The sequence below is a fragment of the Equus caballus genome, chromosome 17, assembly GCF_041296265.1.
Source record: "Equus caballus isolate H_3958 breed thoroughbred chromosome 17, TB-T2T, whole genome shotgun sequence".
Classification (NCBI taxonomy): Eukaryota; Metazoa; Chordata; class Mammalia; order Perissodactyla; family Equidae; genus Equus; species Equus caballus.
Genome location: NC_091700.1, coordinates 22,868,979 through 22,890,473, shown reverse-complemented (window position 1 = coordinate 22,890,473; position 21,495 = coordinate 22,868,979). Strand labels below are relative to the sequence as shown.

Sequence of the window (21,495 nt, the reverse complement as noted above, 5' to 3'; positions counted from 1 at the left end):
AGATGAAATCCTCCCATTTGCGACAACATGGATGGACCTTGAGGGTATTATACTAAGTAAAATAAGTCAGACAGACGGAGAACGTCAAACACTGTATGATCTTACTCCTAAGTAGAAGATAAAAACAACAACAACAACAAACAAACACATGGATACAGAGATTGGATTGGTGGTTACCAGACAGGAAGGGGGGAGGGAAGAGGGCAAAAGGAGCCACAGGGCACATGTGTATAGTGATGGATGGTAATTAGTCTTTGGGCAGTGAACATGATGTAGTCTACAAAGAAATCGAAATATAATTATGTACACCTGAAACTTATATAATATTATAAACCAGTTACCTCAATTAAAAAAAATAATAAAGATTGTTATAATCCTAAAAAAAAAAACAGGTAGTAAGCTAGATTTGGTCCAATAGCCAGAGTTTGCTGACCCCTGCACTAACGGACTTAAAATTATCTACATTGTACTATCCAATATGGTAGCCACTAGCCACATGTGGCTATTTAAATTACTCAAAATTATAGTTCCTCAATCAAACTAGTTATATTTTCAGGTGATTAATATACACTTGTGCCTAGTGATTGTTGTAATAAACAACAGAGAAACACATTTTCACTTCTCCTTAACCCCTTATAGAAAAAATTTTTTTAATATAATGAACTTTATATTTTACACTGCTTTAAAACTTAAGCTCTGGGTAATAAAAGGAGAAAAGCATCTGAATGGAGTAATGTTAAGACCAAATGAATATGCTCAGTTGGACCAAAACATTTTTCAGTAGGCTTATAATTTAAATTTAAGAACTAGACTATTATGTTGGATGAAGGAGACTGTCGTAACTTAATAAATCAAGAACCTCCCCGCTGAAGGCAGAGCAGAGAGCTCGTCTTGTGGAAATTAGTCAGAGAAATCTCAGCTAAACTGGAGTCAGGAAGGCCTGTAGGGGGAGCTCTCATGCCCTGTCATACATCATCAAGTACTCCAAACAGGGAGAGACAGACAATTGCATCTCTGACAGGAAGTACAACTGCTTGACCGCCAAAGGAAGATTTCTCTCCCCACCCAGCAACAGCCCAGCCAATGAGAAACGCCACAGCTTGGTCAATGAGACGCCCTTGCTGCCCTGAACTGACACTTTCCCTCAATGGACTTTCCTTTAGAACAGTCCCTGCCCACTCCCCTTTTTCTCTATAAAAGCAAGCTCCCCCCCTTTGTTCTCTAGATCTGCCTATAGTTCAGCACAGGATACACATCCAAGTTGTAAATCTTTTGGCTATTCATGAATAAACTTATTTTGAGGGTAAAATAACAGGCAAATTTGCCTTTTAAGTTGACAGTCTCTAAGAGATAATAATCATGTTCCTACTTATATAGTAAGCTATGGTTTTTATCTGCCAATGAATTATTTTTCTTCAACATGTTCTTAAATCATGCATTTAAGACTGTTCTCGGGGCCGGCCCGGTGGCGCAGCGGTCAAGTGTGCACATTTCGCTTCAGTGGCCCGGGGTTCGCTGGTTTGGATCCCAGGTGCAGACATGACACTGCTTGGCACACCATGCTGTGGCAGGCGTCCCACATATAAGGTAGAGGACGACGGGCACGGATGTTAGCTCAGGGCCAGTTTTCCTCAGCAAAAAAGAGGAGGATTGGCAGCAGTTAGCTCAGGGCTAATCTTCCTCAAAAAAACCAGCCTGTTCTCATCTTGAAAGATTTAAAAGAAAATGAACATTCAAACAGCAACAGAATCAGCAACAGCTTTACATTTCATGGTTTACCTAGCACTACACATCAAATAGGAAAAGCAGAAAAGATCCCTACAAATTGAAAATTCATCAGTATTTCAAGTTACAAGCTATGCAGCTATCTATTAAGAATTCATTTTGCTGTAATAGCTTCAAGTTTATTTATTTATTTATTTATTTATTAAAGATTGGTGCCTGAGCTAACAACTGTTGCCAATCTTCTTTTTTTTTCTGCTTTTTTTTTCTCTCCCCAAATCCCCCCAGCACACAGTTGTGTATTCTTAGTTGTGGGTCCCTCCATTTGTGGCATGTGGGATGCCGCCTCACCGTGGCCTGATGAGCAGTGCCACGTCTGAGCCCAGGATCCGAACCGGCGAAACCCTGGGCCACCAAAGCAGAGCGTGCAAACTTAACCACTCGGCTACAGGGCCGGCTCCTAGCTTCAAATTTAGAACATATTAAATATAACTTCAATTCAGAGGATTTCAACTCCACAACTGATACTGGGAAAATATCCAAATGTCCAACATTTATATTACTTGTACACAAATACGGTAAGTTCTTTTAATTCATTGGCAAATACATTACAGATAAATTGGCAAAACTTATCTGGAGGGCAAGGAGAATATGAATATATGTACACACATGTTTGTGTGTGTGTGTGTGTGTGTGTGTGTGTGTGTGAATGTGTGTCCATGTGCATGGATAGTCTCCATCCAAAAAGGTATATTCTCTTAACCTAGGATCCTTACTTTTAGGAATTTATTCTAAGAAAATAAACTGCAGAAAACAAAATATGTTCCCAAACATGAAATGTTAGAAACAACCTCAATATCCAATAATTAGTGAAGAGTTAAATAAACCATAGAAACATATACAATGAAATGTATGTCATTCTCTAAAAGGGGGCTCCAGCTACAAATTTATTGATCTTGAGACAGAATTTCAGTTAACAGAGAAGAAAACCAGGTTGACAAGAATATCTGTTGTGTATAATTCCCCCCACCTTTTGTTTTGTGGTGAGGAAGACTGACCCTGTGCTAACATCTGTGCCAATCTTCCTCTGTTTTGTATGTGGGTTGCTGCCACAGCATGGCTGAAAAGTGGTGTAGGTCTGCGCTCAGGATCCAAACCCATGAACCCTGGGCTGCCAAAGTGGACCACGCCAAACTTAACCACTACGCCATCGGGCTGGCCCCTATAATTCCATTTTTTTAAATGGCTACATATATACATACTGTACACACATATGTGTGTATATACATATAGTTGTATTGACAGTGAATGAAAAGAGCTAAAACATAAATATACAATATTTACATATAAAATATTATATATAATCTATGAAAAATGTATATGTAGATATAAATATAAAATATATGCTTCTACTTGCCTCAGAAAAAATTCTTTAGGGGCCAGCCCTGTGCCCAAGTGGTTTAAGTTTTCTGCGTACCACTTTGGCAGCCTGGGTTCCTGGGTTTGGATACTGGGTGCAGACCTACCCCACTCATCAGCCATGCTGTGGAGGCATCCAACATATAAAGTAGAGGAGGATTGGCACAGATGTTAGCTTAGGGCTAATCTTCCTCAAGCAGAAAAAATACGAAGATTGGCAATAGACGTTAGCTCAGAGTCAATCTTCCTCACCAAAAAGAAAAGTTCTTATACTATTAACCAAATTTTTAATTGTAGCTCTTTGGGTAGTAGGATTCCAAGCAATTTTTCTTTTTTCTCATTTATATCTATTTTTCCAGTTTTTTCTGCTTTAAATGGATTGAGTAATCTTAAAAAAGGGGGTAAATGAGGCTTAAAACTATTAGATTGCCAGAAAATCTAAACTATCCTAGGAAGAAAGCTTGGAGGTTATGCTCCCATTAATCAAGTGAACTACATCAAAGGTTCTGTTTCAGATACATCTTGGAAGTCATTCCAAACAAAACATGGCCAGGTTTACATAAGTTACCTTATATAGGAACAACAGTGCTTAGAAACTTGACCACAGAATAAACTTCATTGATGAAGGAATTTGACAGACTGAAGCCTCCGATGTAACAATTCTTCCCTTACAATACCTAGGCTGCACTGTCACGTGACGGCAAAGCAGGCTGTTATCCCAGCCTAGGAACTGCCATCGTTGTTGACATTAAACATTTTTCTTGATGTACCTTTATGATACACCATGTAATCGCTGATTTTCCTCACTCAGGAAGTCAGCCATGCTAAGGGTCATCAGGCTCCCTGGCAGGTTTGCCTGCCTGTCTCTCCATGCTTCTGATACTTTCAAGGATACCATTAGCACTAGAGATAGACAAAGCCTCCTGAGTTCACCCCCCCCCCCCCCCCCCACACCAAAGCTGGATTCCACAGACATGGATCATCTATCACAAACAAATCCATCGGATGGGAACGATTCTTTAAGCAGCTACAGTAGAACAAAAGGGTACTACCAGCTCTGTTTTGTGAAAAACATAAACAAAAGTATAATTGCTAGATCATGAAGAGTTTAATACAGTAAGTTTAAAGTTCTGATTGATTCACCTAATTATTTCAAGAACATTAGTAACAAATATCCTCCACTTTCACTTAAACAGAGAAAATGTTAATAAAAGAATATTCTTTTTATTGGTAGAATTTATTTATAAAAATCATGGTTTATGATGCATTAAGAGAAGAATAAAGTTGCCCATTAATTTGCTCACTAGATAAGGAAATAGATTACCACACTAACCAAAGATCTGCCAAAAGTCTTAGCAAAACACACAGAAATCTCTATACTTGTTTTCTCCAATTCTCCACCCAATCCTTTGAACACATTCCAGTCAGGCATTCATCTCCACAACACCCTCCAAACAGCTCTTGAAAGCAGTGACCTCCACATGGTTAAATCCAATAATTAATTCTCAGACCTCCTCTCAATGGACCTATAAAGCAGCATTTAACAGTTGTTGCTTCCCTCCTTCTTGAAAGACTTGGTTGTACTTGGTTTCCAGGAGCCAACCTCTCTTGTTTCCCTGCCTATTTCAATGGCCACGCTTTCTTGGTCTCCTTTGCCAGCTCTCATCTCCCAAACTTTTAAACAACGAAATACTCCCAGAGCTTAATTCTTAACCTCTTTGCCATCTCTAATAAATCTAGGGGTCTCATCAAGTCTCATAGTTTCACAATGGTACGCTGACTACTCCCAAGAATCTCTCTCCCCTGGACTCCCAGACTGAAATATTCAACTGCCTGTGGATATCCAACAGTCACCACAACCCTAAACGTGTCCGAAAGACTCCTGATTCCTCCAAGCATCCTTGCTGCTCCTACAGTCTTCTCCCACTCAGAAATGGCAACTCGATCTTTCCAGTTGCTCAGAGCCAAACCCTTGGAGGCTTATATCCCACATTCAATATATCAGCAAATCCTGCCAGCTTTACTGTGAAAATACTATACACCCGGAATCTCACCACCTCCCATCACTGATACTGCTAACACCCTGATCCAGTCCACACCATCATCTCCTACTGGATTAGTGCAACAGCCTGCTAACTGGGCCCTCTGCTTCCGCCCTCATCTCCCTGTAGCCCAAATGGAGGTATCTAGCCCAGTAGCCAGATACCCTTTTCAAAGGTAAAACAGATCATGTCATTCTTCTACTCAGATTCCACCAATGACTACCCATTTCACTCAGAATAAAAGCCAAGTCGTAACAATGACTTATAAGGCTACAAGTTGAGGTCCCACTATTTCTCTGACTCCCTCTGCCACTGTCCCCCTCACCCACTCCACTCCACACACTCCCTCCCTCACTGCACTGCAGCCAAATGCTGTTCAAACAGAGTTGGAATGCATCAGCCCTGGGTCTTGGCACGTGGTGTACCACCTTCCTGGGACACTATTCCTCCAATATAGGCTGATGGCATTTACCATGCAAACCAGGATACTTTGGAGAGTCAGCAGGGGCACTCTTAAAATTGTGCCAGGACAACAGGTGTAAACTGAAACTATCCCAGGCAGAGTGAGATGTGTAGTCTCCCACCCAGACAGCCCCGTAGCCCCCTCCCTCATAGTCTGCTCAGATACCATCTTATTAGAGAGAATTCCTCTAACCACTGTACATACCATAGTAACCACTGAACTCCTGATTTTCATGTCCTCCTCATCCTGCTTTATGTTTATCAATAACACTTATCACTAACATATAACAAAAAAATGTTTTTAATAGTCTCTCTGCCCTTTACATGTAAGCATCGTCAAAGGATTAAAAGAATTATCAATTGAATATGCCTAAAATTAAATCAGGAAAAAAAATTGCCCAAGCAACATTTCTAGTAAACCACAATCTTACTTCCCCCACAAAAGATGTTGAAGAAAAAAATATAGTTATAAGGTGATCTTACCAAGTAGGTAAATATTATCGAGAATGTATGATCAAGACGGTAGGAAAAAATGGGGAGAAATTTTCAGACAAATATTTTAGCACTTTCACTTTAAGAGTTGCGAGGAGGATTAAGAGAGAGAACTCATGTAAAGTGCTGGGCGCTCACGGATAAGCACTCAACAGACGAAAGCTTTTGTTACTGGATTGGCTGCTTAAGATACATTACCCCCATCTTCCACAATAAAAGCCATGACAACACAAGCATTTCCAAACACATCTTTCCAAAGTGTTCGCTCCATACCGAAAAAAAGCCCTCAGCACATCGCATTTTAAAACGTCACTTTCATCTTGAAGCAACAAATAACAACAGTGTGCCTGTGGGTATGAATATGCGCGTGTGGTTACATATTTTAAGTAACTTACCATAGAGGCACCTGTCATCAAAGAAAAGAGTTTAAAGTAGAGAACTGGACTAATAAAAAATAAATAATAACTGTGACTTACACAACAAGAATTGATTGCGAGTCAAAGACTAAAGCACAGGGAGCAGGATTTGAACCAGCCAGGCATTCCAGCGCCTGCTCCCGCAACCATTACGCTATCACCCCTGAGCCTGCTCACTGTTAAGTTCTCTGCCGTGGGAACAAACAATAGCAATAGAAACAAAAGAGTAAACTTCTGAGTGGTGCACAAGGTGTTCATGGTCACTCAGCACGTCACTGCAAAATACTGTAATGGGTCTATTGTATGTTAAAGGTCTGAATTTTATAAAATCATCCACATCAATGAGATCTTATAGCATTCTGTGTCCTCCTGATTCCTACTTGCCTTTAAATAGGCCAGTGCTGGATATTGTTTATTGATTGACTCTCAGCATCTATTCCCATCCTCCTCTACGTTTTTCTCTATATTGAAGGGACTGCAAGGCTAAAAACCACATTGTCCAGACTTCCTTATTAGCAGGATTCTAGATGAATTCTCTTAACAAGCTACATCTGCTTAAGATTTGGGAGACAGAAAAGAGACAGCTATTCCCTTCCACGCGGAGGAATTTAGAAGATCTATCATACGTATGTTGAAGGATCTAAAGGAAAGCATGAATACAATAAAGAGAAATGGAAGAATCAAACGGTTCTTACATTACAGACCAAAAAACCCACAATATTTGACATCTGCAAGACCTGTAAACTGAAAACTACAAAATATTGCTGAGAGAAATGAAAGAAGACCTAAGGAAATAAAAGCTACGCCATGTTCACGGATTGGAAATGCGTATTTTTCACAAACGGCACTGGAAGAATCTAAATATACACATGGGAAGTAAACTGGATCTCAATCTCTACCTCATTCCATGCACGGAAGATGAATCGGAGACTCAAATTTATAAGCCAAAACTATAAAACTCCTAGAAGAAAACATAAGAGGAAATCTTTCCAATCTTGGAGTAAGTGCACATTTCTTAGAGCACCAAAGATCTACTCATACAAAAATTTAAAAAAGAAATTAGACTTCAACAAAATTAAAAACTCCTGTTCTTCAAAAGGATACTTGAATTCATTTTCTATTGCTACATAACACATTGCCACAAATTTATCCGCTTTGAATAACAGACACACATATTAGCTCTGTCTAATGGACCACTTTAGCTGAACCTGTGGTTAGCGTCTCACAAGGAGGTAATCAAGCTGTTGATCAAGCTAGGGTCTCACCTTAAGGCTTGACTGAGGAGGACCTGTTTCTAGCCTTCCTCAGGTTTTTGGGCAGAATTCATCTCCTTGCAGCTGTAGGACTAAGGTCCCAATTTGCTTGCTGGCTGTAGGCTAAGGCCACTGTCAGCTCCTAGAGGCTGTCTGCAGTTCCTTGCTACATGGTCCTCTCCATAAGCCTTCTCACAATATGGCAGCTTAGTTCTTAAAGCTATCAAGGCAGAAAGTCTCTCATCAAGTCTGCTAAGATGGAGTCTTATATAATGTAACATAATCAAGGGAGTGACATTCCATCACCCTTGCCATACTCTCTTGGTTAGAAGTAAATCACAAGTTCCACACATATTTAAATGGAGGGAATTACACAAAGGTATGGACACCAGAAGGGAGGAAGTGTTGAAAGTCACCCTGGGTCTATCCTTCCTACCACTGTTAAGAAAATATCTCCAATATACATCTCTAACACAGGGCTTATCTCCGGGATATATAAGAACTCTTATCACTCAGTAAGACAACACAAAGCCAGTTTAAAACTGGGCCAAAAATTTGACAGAGACTTCACAAAGAAAGATTTTTCTAATAGCCCTTAAGTACAAGAAACATTAATAGTCAACACTAATAGTCATCAGGGAAATGCAAATTAAAGCCATGATAAGATACCACTACATACCCACTAAAATGGTTAAAATTAAAATGACTGAAAATACCAAGTACTGGAGAAGATGTGGAGCACTGGAAACTCTCAGGTAGTACTCGTGGGAGTGTGAAATGGAAACTGTTTGACAGTTTCTTACAGAGCTAAATATACATTTTCCTTACGACCCAACAATTCTATGTATTTATCCAAGAGAAATGAAAACGTGTCCACACAAAAACTTGTACAAAAAATGCTCACAGAAGCTTTATTCATAATAGCCTCAAACTGAAAATCACTGAAAAGTCCATCAACAGATGAATGGATAAACAAATTATAGTATATCCAAACAATGAAATATTACTCAGCAATAAAAAGGAATAACTAATGATACATGCAGCAACATAGATGAATATCAAAATAACTACGTTGAATGAAAGAAGTCAGACAAAAGCAGAGTCTATCGTTTGGTTCCACTCATAAGAAATTCTAAGACAAGCACAATTAATCCATCACAATAGAAAACAGACCTGTGGTTGCCTAGGGATGAGGAGGGTTGGCTGCAAAGGGACATGAGGGAACTTTCTGGGATGATGGAAATGCTCCCAAGGTAGGAGTCAATGAATGTTGTAGTCACACTCACCAGGTCTCTTCCCATGGAAGTTAGGACAATGACTGAGAAAGAGTGGGACCTTAAGAACCAGAACAGGGACATCTGTATCAATTTGAATGAATCCAAACCCCCGACCTCCAAATTCCTTTCCCTCTCTTTTGCCAGCAGAAGGGCAAATCCTCTCTCTCTGAGGAGAGCCCCACGCCATGCTTGAAGAGCCCGTATCGACACTACTTTTAGTACCAGGTTCTGTCTTACTAGTGGGGTGAGGCTAAACCAAGAGACCTCCCGAACCCCCATGCAGTATTTCAAACTATATAATTTTTTCTCACAGACACACAAAAATCCAGAGGGAATCTGCAGAGTTTGCTCTCCAAAGTCATCCAGGGACCCAAAGAGGTGGAGCAGCTCTGCTGTCCTCACTACAGAGCTTCCTCAACATAGTAACTTCCAAAGTGGCTCCAGCTGTTGCCATTTCCAGCCAGCAAAACGTAAGTGGTGAGACACCAGGGCAAGGGATTCCCTTTTCAACGGGTAAGGCAGAAATTTCCCGCCTCACTTCTCTTCACATGCCACCAGCGAGAATTAAACCTCACGGCCACACCCAGTGACAGCGATGCTGAGAAACGCAGTCTCGGCCACAGATGCCATCAGTGGACTTTACAGCATTCCACTTCCATTCCCCAGGAGGCATTCTATCAGTGACTATACATATTTGTTTCACAAAACTTTTGAGTTAAAGAATTAATATTTTGCTCAAAACAAATATCTTTTCCAATACATCCTTCTTTAGATGGTTCATCAAAAATAATAGGTTAACGAGTTAACACATGTTAGAAACAGCAGCACTTTTATCCAAATATGGAACAAATCTCCTAAATTTCATAACTTTGTAATTCCTGGTTTCTTAGAAAAGCCTAGCCTGGCTTCCCACGGGTCTCCCCTCCACGTTCATTTCAATTGTTGCCATGTTGTTTCTCTAGATTACTGCAGCAAGAAAAACAAAAGCTCCCCAAGGGGCTTGGCACTTTTTACCTTTTACTAACAAATATCAAAAGACATTTATCATTCAATAGCTAGCAGTAGGTTTTGTGAAACTTTAGAGAATAACCGATTTGAATATTACATGTTTTTTATAAATTGCTGATAAAATGGTAGATTTTTATTCTCATACTCGGGATTCTTAGTTTTTAAAGTCACACTAATTCCGATTGTTTCACATTACCACAGCTAATATTTCAGGATACCATATACATTTAGGGCAAGAGTGATTAATGACAATAGCTCTGTGGTAATTTTGAAATTTGTTTAACTTGTCAGATCTAATCATTGTTTTAACTCATCAAGTAGCCGAAGCAAAGCTTGAACCAGCACATATGTCCAGCACTGCCATGTTGTTGCAGCTTCTGCTTACATGATTGTTATCTCAGTTCCTTTTTTTTCCCCCCACAGGAATCCTTTCAAGCCAGCACCTTGTGAGAGTGAGTTTTCCATAAATCCATTTAACTACTACACATAATGGTAATACATCACAATGAGCTAAAAGCAAACAAAATAGTGGGAGCCCCGGGGTCAACCTTTCTTACTCCTGGCACTCCACGCCTCCCTCCTCCGAGACATTCCTGCCGGACCCAGAAGTAAGATTGGGTGTGCCAGTGCCAATCAATATGTTATTATCAATAAATCTGACTTCTTAGTACTTTTTTTACAACTTAAAAAAAAGAAAGTCACAGTTTCTTCCGGCATCCTAACATCTCATCCAATGCCTCCCTGGGGTGTGCATGATCACCACCCCCAACCCTTGCCCCCCATTTCAGTGACCACCGATCTCATCTATATCACAGAACTTAGATGTTATTTTGGCAACAGCTGAAAAACTCAAAACAGAGAGATGAATTCTAATCATTTATAAGTATTTGGAGCTCCAGTCTGGACATACTTATTGGTCAAGTGAAGGTGATGGATGCAGCCCTGAGTCTTTGAGGCAAGCCTCTTAATTCCCTCACACTTATATGCAAGATGAAGTAAGAGAAGCCAGGCCCACTGCTTCTAATTCTTGGGCCATTTTCTTCATCCCTGTCTTGTCTGCTCCATCATCAGAGCCCTGCAACATTAATAGCTAACTTGGGAGCTCCACCAGGAATCTACTTTCTATCTAATTTACTGCCTTAGCACTTAGCCTTATTCCACACCTGCCAAATGAAATCTTAATGAGAATAGAAATGCCTTTAACTCAACTAAAGAATGAGGGAGGAGAAGAGGGGAAGGGAGAGGAGGTGGGACTCGAGTCAGAAATATGGAGTGTCCCTTTGAGTCTGGAACAAAAAAGAAGTACACAGAAATTGCACCTCTGCTCAGCAGATACTGAGTACATTAAAGTCATTATACTAAAAGACAAAGTTCAAAACTGGTTAAGGAAAAAGCGTCCTTAACAGGTTACGAAGGGAAGTCCAGCACACACCCATAAGCCCTCCAGTTCGGCCTCACAAATCACTGCTTGGGCTAGGTAAAGCAGGGGTCTCTGTGCGCTGCGAGCCTGAGAGCGCTACATAGAGTCAAAGTCCGTCTCTTGGATTCCAGAGAACGGCCTGTATGAGAGGGAAGCATAGGCTCACTTCCGAGTTACCTCCAGAAAATGAGGCTTATTTTAAGACTGTGGATACCTTGGAACTGGAAAACCATCAGCAAACAAGGGAGCTCCAGGTACAGACACCCTTGGTGTGCTCACAGGCTATGTGGATTCATCCAAGAGTTCTAGGCATGTCTCTGCGCTAGCACTCCACTCTCCTCTCTACCAGTGTGCTGTTGCATCTTCCTCCGTTTTGATCCCCTCCTAACATCAGCTTGCACTCAGCCCATCATGGCTACCCTAGCCACTACCTCATCAGTATGACCTTTTAAATAGAAGATCTAACTGATAACTGGAAAATTATCTTAAGTTTGTTCATGCATTCATTCAAACACTTACTGAGTGCCTAATTTAGGCAAAGCACTGTCTTGGAGGTAGAGATGTTCCTTTGAAAAGAAAATTAGACTTTTGCTCCATGGACCTTACATTCTAAGAAACTAAAAGGAGACAGAGAAAATAGAAAGTTTTCACAAAAACAAACAACCTGATTAAAAAATGGGCAAAGGATTCATAGAAATTTCTCCAAAGACTATATACAAGTGGGCAATAAGCACATGAAAAGATGCTCAACATCACTAATCATTAGGGAAATGTAAATCAAAACTACAATGAGATACCACTTCATATTCATCAGGACGGCGACTATCAAAAAACCCCAGAAAACAAGTGTTGGCGAGGATGTAGAGAAATTGGAACCCCTGTGCACTGTTGGTAGGAATGTAAAATGTTACAACACCTTTAGAAAACAGCATGGTGGTTCCTCAAAAAGTTAAACATAAAATTACCATATGATCCAGCAATTTCACTTCTGGGTGTATATCCACAAGAACTGAAGGTTTCAAAGAGTCATTTCGACATTCATGTTGATAGCAGCATTATTCACAATAGCCAAAATGGTGGAAGCAACCCAAGTGTCCATCGAGAAATAAATTGATAAACCAATGTGGTATATCCATACAACGGAATATTATTCAGCCTTTAAAAGGAAGAAAATTCTGACACATGCTGCAACATGGATGAACCTTGAGGACATCATGCTAAGTGAAATAAGCCAGTCACGAAAAGACAAATACTGTGTGATTCCACTCACGTGAGGTACCTAGAGCCGTCAGATTCACAGACACAGAAAGCAGAATGGTGGTTGCCAGGGGTTTCACAAGGAGGAAGTGAGAAGTTGCTATTTAAGGGGTATAGAGTTTTAGTTTTGTAAGAGTTCTGGAGATAGAGGGTGGTGATGCTCACACAACAATGTGAACATATTTAATGCCATTGAACTGTACACTTAAAAATGGCTAAGATGGTAAATCTTATGTATATTTCACCACAATTTATATATACATATTATTATATTTATATGTATATAAATAATAATATAGATTATTTCCAGTGATGAAAAGGTCTACAGAGAAAATGAAGCCAGTGAAATTGAGAGTGCTGGGAGACGGGCACGCTTGGGTAGAGGGGGTTTCCGCACTACCCCAGAGCACGTGAGCATTAGAGTCAGGACAACCCAGGAGCGCTGGGCTTCTTGCTGGCAGTGACACAAACAAGGATAAGAGGCACACTGAGATAAATCCTGAAGAGCCCAAGCCAGAGAGAGGTATTTTGCTAATGGTGCCTTGGCGGCCGGCAGACTCTCTCCCTGACTTTAGAGTCTCAGAGGTAAAGAGCATCTTGGCCTCCACGTAGGATTCATGGCTACGCCAATCTGCAAGTACAGAACTCTCTGTACTATATCTCCTTCCTTTAAAACTGTAACTAACCCTATCATCTGCTCCTAGCACTGAAATTTAAATATACTGCCTGGAAGGGTGGCTGTGGGTGCTGGCCAGTGACAAGCCCTTGTTAAAAGTCCTGACAAATGGAATCTCATTATTCAGCTCAAATCTTCATATCGAATCACTTCCCAGGTCACTGGTTACCCTCAAATCAGTTCCTGACCCTGGTCTCATTAGTGGCTTTAGGCCATGATGGGGTGGGTACACGTCCATAACATGCTCAGAGAACCACGCTGTTCAATTCTCCACGAGCTGGTGGCATTGGGATGTTGGGGAATTAAGTGCAGATGTATCCTATTACTAAATAAGTTTAAACAACTCCTGACACTTGAATATTATCTTTATTTTCAAGTTTGTACTAGAAAGAAAATCCTACAAGTCTCCTTAGTAACCAATACTGGAGTTAACCATTGCCACTTAATGTAAATCATAACAGGAAGTTAAACCAGATGAAAACTATCTCATTTTAAAGGCACAACCATTTTAAATGTAAAATAAAGTATTAGCATGAAAGAATTTTCTAAGTTTACTATTTTGATAAAGATATGACTTTACGACATTTATTCATAAATAAAACAGAAAACACAGACTAGTTTTATAATTGCTTTTTAGTAAAAGAAAAAAAACCACCCCTGATTATCAGTCATAGTAGAAAAAGGGATTTTAATACACTTATATCAATATAACTTTTGAAAAGCTACTTACATCCAAAGAATCCTCCTTCAGCAGAATAAGGGCCATATTCTGTGACACCAACCGGCAGGAGTATCCTAAAGTGGAAGGAGGGACAACACAGGTGACTTTATCATCTTCCATGAACTCAGCATTTTTTAATTGTTATTCGAATTGAGCCCCCTTCTTACATCTCCCTTATTACTGTTTTAAGCCTATTGGTGCATACAGAGGAACTGGGCAGCAGTGAGGATAGGAAAAGTGAGTTTAAATTGATCTTGATTCTTGCAGACAGCTTGAATAGAACTGGTTGGGAAGGGCTTCAGAACGAATGGCTAAAACAAATACTTGCCAATTTTCTGAGGATTTTTCTTCATCCGTGTTAGCCTGTGGGATAACATTAGGATAAGCCTTGGATTATCTAAAGTAACAGCAAACACTTTAGGAAGACAAATGGAATCTAATGGTGCTCCTAAGTCAGCATCAACATGCCTGTCATAATAGCAAGATCCCTCATTTGCTTTTTTAAAAAGTAGGTCATTCTCACAACATATTTCAAAGGAATATTATTATACATTGAGGGAGTCACTTTTCCTACCAGAAGTTCAAAGCAACCCTCATCTCAAGAATTAAACCTGAGTTTAAAAAAAAGCTTGTTTTGGAACAAAAGTATTCCAATACTAATTCTTATCAACAATCTCCATGGTATTTTTAAATAAAGTTATCTCTGTAGGTTATGCAAGATACTCTTTTCTACTTTCTCTCCCAGAAGGTGAACATATTTTCCACGACGCTCTTTCCCACCCAGGCTTTGCGATCCACCCCGAGGCAGCTGGAGACACTCGGCGACACCACAGACCCGGAGGAAAGCCTCCTCTGAGCCTCCCCTCCAAAGCCACACGCTCTGGGCCTCGCGAGCCGGCTCCGCAGACCCCAAGACAGGCGTGGCATCAGGCTCTAGTCTTTCCTTCAAATTGCCCCCCAACCTCTCAGGGCCCCTCAAGAGCTGGCATTAATCTGTGCTTTTCACCACCCCCCTCTCAATTTATCACATTGAGAAAAGGCAAGAAAAGCAGCCTTCCACCTCGAAAACTGGCCCTCACAACCAGTCTTTTTCTCAGCACCTTAAGATAATGGATCAATGATTACAGAAGCAGGAAAGAAACCACCAGCACGTAGAATTTCAGCCTTCAAACAAGCACACACGTGACGGTCTCAGGCAGGGGCCTTAACCAAAGCTGTTCCTAAAGCAAGGAGGAGCCTGGCTCTCCACCGCACACCAGCTAAAATGGCCTCTCCCAGAAATGCCATGCTTCACGAGAAAAAGGGGGACAGGCATTTAACTAATAGTTAAGTCGCAGAACTGCTGCGTTTATGTGCTCAATTCTACGCAGGGGGTCCCCTTTTCATCCTGAAGAAACCCTGCTAAAAGGCACAAAATAGAATTCAAGACAGACAAAAATTAAGAACAAGAAAAACCTTGGTGGAGCCGGCTCTGCAGCGCAGCGGTTAAGTTCGCACGTTCCGCTTTGGCGGCCCAGGGTTTGCCAGTTCAGATCCTGGGTGCGGACATGGTGCTGCTTGGCAAGCCATGCTGGGGTAGGCGTCCCTCATATAAAGTGGAGGAAGATGGGCATGGATGTTAGCTCAGAGCCAGTCTTCCTCAGCAAAAAAGAGGAGGATCGGCAGCAGTTAGCTCAGGGCTAATCTTCCTCAAAAAAAAAGAAAAGAAAAACCTTCGTTTTGGTGGGGGGAAGAGGGGACAGTAAGCATTATTATTTATTTTGGAATACACAAAGTATCTCCTTCTCTGAGTGTCATTTGAGAGGAATATTTTGTAAATCACTTCAGAACACATTTTAAAGCACAAAATTATGGCTTTTAATCCAAATGTTATTTTTTTAAAGCAATACCACCAAGATACAGTCCAGGCTGTAAACAATGTTATCTCAGTGGAATGAAATTATTTTGCTTGCAAAACAACCACGTATTATTTTAAAAACTAAAACAAACTGAATAATTTAAAATCACAATACTACATGGGCAGTACCTGTTAAACTTCTAAGACAGAAAAAAAGGGAGGAAACATGAAACAAATTTCCATACATTTTCAAACCTGTTCAAGTCTGTATTTTAACAATAGTGATGAGTAAAAATGAGATTTTCCCAGAATGCCATTAAAAGTTCTGCATGGTAGGATTGAAATAATTGAACTTTTTGTTTCCCATTAAAATTTCACAAATGTATTCTCCTTAGATTAGGCCCAGGAGGGAGGTCTATATTTTCTTTTCGTTTAAAAAGAGGATATTGAAACTCGAAACATCCCCTCTACGTCAGGCTCACTCTCTCTTTATCCCCAGAGACTTTAAGCAACTTCACGCAATACAGACTGCTACAAATTTAGTGTAACTGATGCAAAAGGATTTGCTGGTAGTTTTTGATTTGCACAACAGCTGCAGAAGCGAGCTGTAATTTTTAAGCCCTAGCTTGCTGCTTTATTTTATATTTTTCAATTTAAGCAAAATGCCACTCGACATCTGAAGCTTCACAAAGATATTATGGAAAAATTCTAAGTATTTTTCTAGTCATTGCAGGAAGAGGGCAAGAAATAAAACCACTGACACTTTTAAGAAGCTAAATATACAAAACTAAAGGTTTCTGCGAAGAAACACGTTCTTGTTTTTGTTTTAATTTTGAAAATGAAGCGAGATTTTTTGCTTAGAGAATTATCACACAGAACACTTGCTCTAGACAGACCATGGAAGTTTAACACAGTTAATTGTGACTTAGCTAATGTGGCAAATTAAATTATGTCAATCCAAGTTTGGTGTGCTTGATTTCTAATGTTTTTGGATAAAATGAGATCAGCTCTTGGAGAAGAGCCAGGTATGAAATGTCAATCCACACTTGTAAATTGAGGTCTAGTTCTTTAATCTCACAATCTAACAAGACGACTATAAAATGACTAAGAAGAAAACCTCTGGGATTTCACTTTTTACTACGGCTGAAACTAACAGCACACTACAGAAGTGTTTAGTCTTTCTACTACCTGACTATAATCAACATTCAAAGAAATCAAAATATTACAATCTATGGTACTTAGAGCGGGACTTGATTTTAAGACAATAAAATAACAATTTACACTAGAAAATGTTACCAAACCAAATCTCTCAGCTCTCACAGCCAGTGTCTCTTTTTTGAGGTCAGCTAATCCCGTCAAAGATATCCAAGTCCACATGTCTCTGGAGATATTTTTGGAAGGGCTGGGAATGATTTATCCTTCCTAACCAGACCTCCTAGGACAGGATTAATCAAGCTACCCATCACTGGTTTCAAACCCTCAATAAGTGTGTTGTTGGTTCTAAATATTTTCAGGGAAACTGGTCAATCAATATTTCAGTGTGAGTGTATGAAACACACGCCAGACAACAGGAATGGAGGATGAAAGATGGTATTCTCAGTCTGTTCCATGTGGGTTCTGAGAGGCCGCAGAGAGTCCCTCATCACCCAGGGAAGCAGGAAGCTGAGGACTCACCTGCAGAGCCACACACCTGGGCACCTTTCCCTCCAGATCCTTCCGATGCTTCTCAGAAAGGCTCCGCCACACCTAAGAACACACGGCCGCAGCCTGCCTCATGACCTTCCCCCAATATTGGGGGTCCTGACCCGTTCCATGCTCAGTCTTTTTCTCTTCTTTTTTTTACACAAATCCTTGAAGGCTCCAGGTTTAACACCTATCTCATCGTGAAGCCTTCTCGGCCTTCTCCGACTCAGATATCTTTCCCTCTGGGCAGCGAGCATCAAGCGTCACAGTCGCGAGCTCAGGTTGTCAGCACAACTACACCTGTGCAACCCAGGCCAAGTTACCTGATATTTCTGTTCTGTATTTAAAAAGGGGATAATACCAGTCTCAAAGGGAATTAAATACAAAACTATGTGAAGGACTTAGCACGGTATTTGGCACATTATAGCTAACAGTTACTGAGTAACTACTATTAACTATTATTAAGGCTTAATATCTATACAGCCCAACTAGTACTTTCTCATCTATTTCGCTTTCTAATGTGACTCCGAATTAGCTCACGCCCTTAAAATTAGGGAATGTAAATTCCCCAAGCCTATAGTGGAGCATCTGGCAACAATGCTAGCTACAAGTAAGCAAGAAATAACACATCTGGGGCTGTCCTGGTGGCACAGCAGTTAAGTTCATGCACTCCACTTCAGTGGCCTGGGGTTCGCAGGTTCGGATCCCTGGTGCAGACCTACGCACTGCTTGTCAAGCCATGCTTGGGAGACGTCCCACATATAAAGTAGAAGAAGATGGGCACAGATATTAGCTCAGGGCCAGTCTTCCTCAGCAAAAAGAGGAGGATTGGTGGCGGATGTTAGCTCAGGGCTAATCTTCCTCAAAAAAAAAAAAGAAAGAAAGAAATAACATGTCTGACTCTCCTGTGAAAATCAATAAAACAATATTGAGATTGTGAACTCCACCAAACAATGCCCCAGCTTCACCTGAGAATAGGGACTTGTCTTCCTTTTAATGGGCAAGGCAATCTACAGGCACTAATAGGATGGGCGAACACAATATTTACTCGCTTTAAAAAATTAAACTTCTAAGACTGTAAGAAATGGTTTAAAAGTATTAAATGATGGATAACAAAGTGTGGGGGGAGGGGTGGCAGAATTCCAACTCAGAAATGGTTTACAATAAAAGCTATTTCCAACTTAATGACTTTAAAATGGAATACACAATAAGATTTTGTTTTCACTCATCCTACAACCATTAGGAAAAATTTATAGACTCTGAAAACTTCACATCTATTGTCTAACTATTTAATAGATGTTTTATCCAGTGGTAATAAGGAAATGACGACTACATGATTCACAGAGGCTACAGCTGAAATTTCACTTTAGACTAGCTGATGCCAAATTTTTAAGCTAAAAAAGAAAATTGTCAACTCCTTAAAACACAGCTAGTTAACATAAATTCAAGCACAGTGCAGCAGGACTCTGGCATCATGCCAGTTCCAAACTACCTAAAACCCACAGGCAAGATGACTATATCTACATAATACTCATAGGCTCATAAGAGAGACAAATAGCCTGCAACTTAATTTGACTAGGTAAACTTATTTTCAAGGTATGAACTAAAAGTAACACTTTAAAAGTAAATTCTCAAACTATGATAGATAGATAGACAGATAGATAGATAGATAGATAGGTCCAATGCTAAAGAGGGCCAACAACCCCATACACCAAACATACCAAATGTTGCCTCTGAAGGTGATCTCTTACTACACGTAACACTAAGAAAATGTTGCCAGTTAAAATTCTAAGAGTCAACAATCATAAGATATCTCAATTTCAGAAACGTTAAAATATAAACATAATGTACATCCTAGAATGGATGAACCATTCTCCCAGCTTCTAACTCAATTTCAGACAATGGTTCTTGTGAAAGCCATGTGAATCTGTTTAGAATGAGCCCTGAGACCTAGTCATTAAGCCTGGTCATTAAGCAGAGCATAGCCTCTATAAACTCTGAATGTTCCCCCTGAGCTATAAGACTGTCCATGTGTAAAGACCAAAGACAGCATTCAGAAAGCTCTCCTAGCATGGTGCCTGGTACTTGGCAGACACTCGGTTAATTTGCTCTCTTTTCCCTACTTCATCTAGAAGTAGAACTGATAGACGCTTGATCTTCTTCCCAAATATCTTTTGGGCACCCTAAAAATGCACCTAGAATGCACTAAAATGCACAGCATATCCAGTAAGAGTTATGGGAGACAGATCGATGATGGTTCATATTACCGAGAGTATGAAGAACACATGACGAGAACACAGGCTTATAAGTCCACACCGTATCTGGAGCATGACCTCGTGCTGCTTACAGCTGTCGCCTGCGGTCTGACACAGACAAGTCTATTAAAATGTCTGTATGTCTACACTTCGCTGAGCCTTTTGCATCATTTGTAGGCTCAAGAGATATCCTAAACCAGAAAATGACATTTAATCCCTCAGCATCACCCAGGGTAACAAACTTGAGTTCTGAATGCAAAGTGAAAAAATAATTCAGACATAGCTCTTTCAAAGAGCATCAGTTTCCCAGCTGTTGGAAGCATATTTAGTAATACCAAGGGTATGCTTGAATTCTACTGATAAACTAGTGAAAATGTAAGTAGAGAAAAACTCCAGGGTAAATACAAGACTTTGGCCAAGTCATCAGCTTATAAGTAGGAGGCATCACCTTCTGGTGGTCCTGAGGAGCATTCACTAAAAAAGATCAATTTTAAAATATCTAATGGATGTGAGTCCTTCTGGAACCAAAACTACAAATGTTCCTATACCTTCTTTGAAAAAACACAAAATAATATAACTGTTATTTAAAAAAACTGGAAAGGTATCCATTATTGCATAAGGCTCAGAGAAGTCTCACTGATGCAAGTCAAACTTTCCTTCAGGAATAACCCATTTGTGTTCTCTGGGTTGATTTTCAGCCCTTTGCCTTCACTTGTGTTTATTCCAAACTTAGCTAGACCCTGATAAGCTCAGATATAACAAAACAAGCAAGCAGGAAAAGGGGTGTGTGTGCTCCCCGAGGGCTGGGTGATTGGCTGAGAGGCGGTGAGAGCCGGCCAACCAGCACACTAGCAGCACACTCAAGGTCGCTTCTCACAGCAAACACAAGAAAGGACTTTAGGAAGTGAAGCCTCGGGCTAGGGGCACCAAAAAGGCCATTAGTCCACCAGGAACACTCAAGATCTGGAAAGCTAAGAAAGCTTAGCACTACAGTTCAATCTTAACTTGAAGCGTTACCCATCTCTTTCATTATCACTCATTATCACACATTAAATGTGTGATAATGAGCAGAAGGTATACCCCTAAATTTTAAGTAAGCATTTCAGGACAGCGGTCCACTTTATGTGCCCTATATGAACAACAGGAGCCTCATATCCATAGCAAATGTTTTGCTGTTGCTGCTGTTAGCACAGTCAAGTCCATGCAGGCTCCTAGCAGCCCTGTGTAGAGCAGAGTGGGAGCTGCCTGGTCTTTTTGCTCCATCCTTTCACCTTCCAGCACTGTATCACACAATAGGGTTTTCATGGCCAGTTTTTTAGAAGTGGGTGACCAGGTCCTTCCTCCTCGTCCGTCTTAGTGAGGAACTTCTGCTGAAACCTGTCCACCGCGGGCGACCCTGCTGGTGTTGGAAATACTGGTGGCACAGCTTTCAGCATCACAGCAACACACAGCTGGCACAGTGTGACAACTGACAGACGGGTGGTATGGTTCCCTAACTGGGAAACAAACCCGGGCCAAGGGGGCGAGAGTGACAGATCTTAACCACTAGACCACT

At 40.5% G+C, this 21,495-nt stretch overlaps 1 protein-coding gene across 11 annotated transcripts in view; it reads right to left on the bottom strand.

Annotated features, from left to right (window-relative positions):
- Positions 1 to 21,495, bottom strand: part of ATP8A2 (ATPase phospholipid transporting 8A2) — a 592,801-nt gene that overhangs the window by 372,549 nt on the left and 198,757 nt on the right. For all 11 annotated transcript variants that reach the window (XM_070240119.1, XM_070240124.1, XM_070240123.1 and 8 more), the window contains one exon: positions 14,175 to 14,239. In XM_070240119.1, the coding sequence (XP_070096220.1) occupies positions 14,175 to 14,239 (65 nt within the window). The remainder of the gene's footprint in view (positions 1 to 14,174; positions 14,240 to 21,495) is intronic.